This window comes from Neodiprion fabricii, chromosome 2, assembly GCF_021155785.1.
Source record: "Neodiprion fabricii isolate iyNeoFabr1 chromosome 2, iyNeoFabr1.1, whole genome shotgun sequence".
Taxonomy (NCBI): Eukaryota; Metazoa; Arthropoda; class Insecta; order Hymenoptera; family Diprionidae; genus Neodiprion; species Neodiprion fabricii.
The window spans coordinates 16,214,204-16,220,260 of NC_060240.1; the positions used below are offsets into that span (position 1 = coordinate 16,214,204).

Below are 6,057 nucleotides of genomic sequence, written 5' to 3' on the forward strand. Positions count from 1 at the left end.
CGTGCCGAAATTCCAAATCAGTAATCAATAAATTTCTGATGTTTACGTAGCAGCTACATATTTGTTCAACGAATTTCATCCACGCGCTTACAGTTTTCGGAATTTACTAAATACGATTTCAGTATTCACGTAAATTGTGATATGAATTAAATTTAGTATCGAAATAAAATTTCGATATAAAAGTAATACATATTTTATAGTCGTGAAGGTTTCGTAGAAACTGGAAAAAGTAGCGACACTGAACTCGCACCAGCCATCAATAAATTTTCAACTTGCGTTGTTATCATTCCAATGCATCGTAAAATGATTTTCACTTGCCTTGCCGATCCATTCCAACCACAACCAACCAATGTGATAAACGTACGGAATCGACGAGAAAAAATCACAGTTATCAGAACGCACTATACTGAAATTCGCATTCACAAAGACATGTATTGCGTAAAAGAACACATTTTGAAGGAAAGTTAAATTCATGGAATCAAAACGGCTTTCGTCAGATGTTCGTGATCGTGAAGCAAAATTTTTCACGGTCATAGCCAGACGGCGAGCGGATATAAGACTATGGTTAAAGGTATATGATTTAATTGTGACTTCAATCCCTTTTTCATCTTTCAAGGAATTCGGGGACCCATTTGGCATTGAACAAATAACTCGAGCTGATGAATGAAAATAAAATCAGCATTTTTGATAGAGGAAAAAACAAAAAAAACATTGGCGTAACATTTTCATAGAATTTTACAGTTTTGTAGTTCTCACAGGTGAAACGATTCGCAAAAACTTCAACTGTCTTACTAATCAGCAAGTTTTTACTTCTTCGGTGATTTTACTTCATTGCATGGTTGGAGTGGAAAACAGCGTTTTCAGGCTTCGGTAATCGATCAAGTGACTAATTTGACTCAAGGCATTTCTCATCTGGGCTATTTTTAAATAAAATCTAGTGTTCCGGATCTGGCGAATATCTTTCATAATTGAAAGCTTTGATTTTGTGAGATGTGCGCAGTACTGGATGCGGGAAGGAATCGTTTGTGTGGCGAACGTCTCTTTGCTCTTTACACGAGCGGGAGCAACGTATTTTGATGTGAAATAAGCTTATCAATTAATTAATAATAAAATTAATTATATCGGAATAAAACTGTATTGTATTAACAATCATGTATGGAGATAGTAAATATTGTCACTCCGGTATAAATTGCGACAAATTCTATGTAGAACTGCTTTCCAAATCCGTCAAACAAGTTTCCGCATCGATGTAATAGTCTTTCACAGCCGTTGCGAAATTCACCACCGCAGTTGCGTTCAAGCAATTGAACACCTTGTAAGAAAAATCGGTGGACGTCTTGGCGAATTTGTTTTCCATTGCCGCGACGGTGTTTAATAACAAAGCCTCATGGGTGATGTTCGATCCAGCCTGGCGTGAATGGTAAAAAACATTTGTTTAATGTCACAATTGATCAGGCTAAAGTTTGTAACGTTATTGTAATGATGCGTCTTTAGAAATAGTCGTTGTTTTGCAACTCAAGGTCTACCTGAGATTTAGTAAACCGATAATCATCAACGGCATGAACAAACACAGATTTTGTAAAATCAACTGCTTCAGTTATTCTAAAGTGAAAAATAGTAACTTGTTTCAACCTTTCGATACGTTGACGTAACTAACTTCAGCCTCGTCAAAATTATCAAGACAAATACGAACGATGAACATACTTCCGAATAATTCTAAGAACTGCAAATTTCAGTCACATTCTAACATGTTTGATAATGATCCAAAAAAAATAGATCTAAAACACATTTTTTGGTTAACTGTAAAACATTAAGCAGAATCTCTGACAGTAGGTAATAACGAATATTGAGAGTTTGAAACGTGTTGAGAAAAAAAATAAAATAAACGAATCAGAATGAAACGGGAAGCCAATCCTGCTGTATGTACGACTTACGCCTGTCACGTCGGTGTAGAAATTGAATATCGATTCATCGTCGGCCGCCGCGATCTTCCGTAACTTCAGCAGCAGAAAGTCTGCGGCTTCATCGACGTAGTCGCTGAACGTCTGGCAAGAGGACTCTGCACTGGACACGTAGCACTCGATGCAATCGCATATTTCGTCTACGAGAGCATCAGCCTTCGTGTACTCATCCGACCACGAGACATCGCACGTGTCGTAATTGACACTGGTGGAACTCACCAAGGTCTTCCACTGCGCTTCGTACTGTTGGATGATGCAATTTTTTCAAATTACAGTCACGTTTGAGAAATTCCGAATTTGAGAAGTTTCGAAAGCGCCGAATTCAGAATTTTTTGAAGGCGAAACTTGAAGTGAAGAAATCATACTTTGACGACACGTCAAAGTTTCGAATGGTCCGAAACCCTGGGCTCAAAGTTCCGAGAGGAAAAAACGAGAAAATTTAAATATCTGAAATACCGAAATTCCGAATGATCGAAGATTTTCTGTCTTGGCGGAATTTCACCACTTTGATCTTTCGGCGTTTTGGATTATCGATATTTTTACGTCCGTAATCCTGGTAGTTCTGTTTTTTAAGAACGAAATTTCACTCCATAGAAACTTTATTTTTCGGAATTCTGCTCTATCGGAACTTTGCTCTGTCGTAATTGAATTTTCGTAATCTTGCATTTCGGAACTTTGAGCCGTCGGGTTTCCGACCGTTCGAAACTTTGTTGTCTCGTAAAAGTCCGACTTCATTACTTCAAATTTCGGAATTAGGGCGCTTTCGGAACTTTAACCCCGCCCCTGCTTTTCCATATTTTCAGGTTATGGTCGCCTTACCTTGCTGACCATTCCTACCACAGTTCCATTTACAGTGCTCTCAATAGCCGAAGCGTTGGATTTCACGTAATCCAATTCATCGGCCATCGCTGATTGTGCGTTGTAGATCGCGATGATTTCCCTGTCTACCTTCAGAATCATGCGGGTAACAATTTTGGTAATATCAGCTTCGCTGCAGCTGGTACCCTGAGAGTCAAATTTATTTGAATCAGACATAGTTTTCGTCAATCTGAAGTCGTGGTGAAAGTAAGAGAAAACGGAAATCGATGGCGTTTGTGGCAATAGTGGCAGAGGTTATGGATTCATGAACTTATTGAGTACAGTAATTATTCCGAAGTCACGTTGTTGTTGGGAATGCAATCGACTATTTTACAGGCAAACCAAAATGAGGCCTAGTGTTCAATCGTGAAACTATCCGACTAATATCCTCCAAAGTTGAATTTCTATAACTCAATGAATAAAGCAAGACTAGTGCAGTAAAATATACGTGATAATGTGCAGTTTTCAATTTCGGGGTAAAATATTTGCGGCGTGAAAATGCGACATCGGTGCGCGAATAAAACGACAGAATATTTCAAGTTAAATAACGTAATTCCGGTGAAATTTCGACGCAGCATAAGTTGGATAATCAAATATAGCGAGACTTGTTGAAAAAAAAAGGAATTAATCAAAAATATATTGACCGATAGTTTGAAAAATTGTAAAATCCAATAAAATAAATCTAATATCGATCAACCAATAAATACCTACAGTTTGAGTAATCACTAAAACACTTGGGGTATTTCTATCAGTTCATTCCATTGGCTGAACCTCTAACAGAAAGGTGACATCCATGAATTCTGTATCAATTTTCAAGTAAGCTGTTGCGAGTATACAAATCTGCGATTATTTTGCAAAGTTTCATGGCTTGCGGTTATGAAAGTCAACCTTCCTAGTTTCTGATTAAGTTTTCGTTGGTTGAAACAGAACTTCAAAAGCATCATTCTCTGTGAATTGCATCTTGTCATCGTTGACTGTTTCAACCAACGAAAATTTAATCATATAATAAACACAGTCACGAACTTCAAACTCATCTTCCTAGTTTCGTATTTATTCTTTCGTACTTACATAAACAATGGCCAGGAGGCACAAGACAACCGCGAATTTTCCCATATTGTGTGATTTTCGTTCAGCTTGGCTGTTGAATGCGGACGGAGACTCAGTGCGCCGAAATTTGCAATCTCTTTATATATACTGATGAAACTCACGAACCCGTGCGCAAATGTAACACTTGTGTAAGCCTCGAAATCGGCTGATAAAATCTACAAAGTAAATATTGTTACCGCTTCAAAAACTACCGTGAATCGATCCTAAAATCGAACTTTCCACTCCGGATGTATCATCTATCATTAAATGCGAATTACTGTACAAATCAGAAAAACTCTCTCAAGTAAAATAATCAATTTTCCTCACGGAGAAAAAAAAAAAATTAACTGCATCGTGAACGAGTATTGAGTGATTTTCGACCTGCCTAGTTGGAGTGTGAAAATTTTACAGTAGAATACGTTATACTTGATATTCTTTCATATTATTACCAGTCTCTGTTGAGGCACTCTGTTATCGTAAAACGTACTGATAATTAGGTTTTTCGTCGCGACAAACGTATTTTATTTAACTTGGATGCAAGTTGCAGTAATTATGTAACCGTTTTTTAGAATTCTCAAGCCGCATCAGTGGCGTGAATACTGGAGTGCAAAAAAATGTTGACACTGTATATTTCGGAAAGCAAAAACGACCAATTCGCATAAAACTTTTGAGCAAACTCAAATGCTTGATGAATATGGTGCATGGAATTTTTCACAAAAACATGGCAAGTGTTTCAACTTTTCAGTAACAATTATTACGTACATCTCATTTGTGAGAAGAAAATGCCTACATCGATTTTAAAGAAGTTTTGTTGAAAAGTCAAGTATTCTATCGATGCGTTTATTTGTATTTTTATCTTTTTTAATGTACATTCTGATATTTCCATTTACAAAATAGCGGTTATTTGAACTCTCGAAATATTAATAATTCTTGCAAATTTTTTACGATTTAATTCGGTTAAATTTATACCAATGAGTGACGTTTTTTCAAATTTTTAAAATCAGAAACCTTTATATGCTCTCGATTAATCTCAGTACAAAAATCATGTCCGTAATTAACAAAAAAAAAAAGAAACTCAATTACAGAAAATTTCATCTTAGCAACGAAAAAAAAATTGTCTCGTCCAAACACTCGTTTTGAAATTAATTTCCACATACATCCAACAAACCAAATTCTGTGATGAAAAATATTAGGAAATATTTGTCATCCTGGTCGTAAAGAATTGGTAGAATTTCCAAAATATTGGAAAAATTACTATTTGACCCTTCACGGTCGCACTTGTTTGTCGTCAATGAAACAATATTGACGAAAAAAATCTAAAATAAAATAAAAAAGAGATGGAGAACGTCTTGGAGTCCAGTTGCAATGACGGATAGTGTGGATCAGATCTAAAATTATTTGCAAGAATTACCGCATATGTTATTTTATTTGTACTTGCGTCGGGATAAACAAAGCAGTCGCGATTTTTGAGTCACAATAAGCGACGGTCACAGATGAATAAACTAATTGGTAGGTAAATTCGGGTATAGAATCAAACCCCGAAAATCGATGATCCGTACTTTATACCTATACAGAGTGAGTGAATTGAAACTCCGAGAATGGAAGGAGCTTAGTTGATGAATTTGGCCTCAGCCAATCTGTCAAATGATAACAAAGATATGACAATAAAGGAAAGAGGACAGCACGAAATGTCAACAATTAGGTTTGCTTGGTATATGAAAAGTATGTTTACTCATAGTAACCACAGAAACAGATTGGCTGAAGAATAAGGCCCAATTCGTCAACTAAGCTCCACCCATTCTCGGAGTTTCAATTGACTCAGTCTGTATAATCGGTGTTAAAAGGGTTTTGAACAGATGAAAAAATACTCATGATCGATATTTACAACGATTCTCTTTCTCCGTGCCGATTTCAATGCGAATGAATACGTAATAAGAGGAGGAAATCGCATGATCTGACTTACCGAGTAAACGTCCATCTCTTTTTTTTTATGATCGCAATCGTTACATCGAAAAAAATGGAGTCAACATGTTGCATTTGAAATTTTCAAATGTTACAATTCCTAGTATCTGATACATTTTTCCCATTTAGTTGAATACATTCGTGCAGCTTGTTGCTTATCAGACTTAACTGTGCAATATCTAATGGAAAT

General features: G+C 36.4%; 1 protein-coding gene across 1 annotated transcript; it reads right to left on the reverse strand.

The window, feature by feature from the left end:
• Nucleotides 1-1,116: 1,116 nt before the first annotated feature.
• LOC124175870 lies at nt 1,117-4,032 on the reverse strand. Its single transcript, XM_046556467.1, has 4 exons — nt 3,888-4,032; nt 2,781-2,966; nt 1,935-2,204; nt 1,117-1,408 (listed from the first exon to the last, which is right to left on the reverse strand). The coding sequence occupies exons 1-4, from the start codon at nt 3,930-3,932 to the stop codon at nt 1,202-1,204; spliced, it is 708 nt and encodes a 235-aa protein (XP_046412423.1). The 5' UTR covers nt 3,933-4,032; the 3' UTR covers nt 1,117-1,201.
• Nucleotides 4,033-6,057: the final 2,025 nt, after the last annotated feature.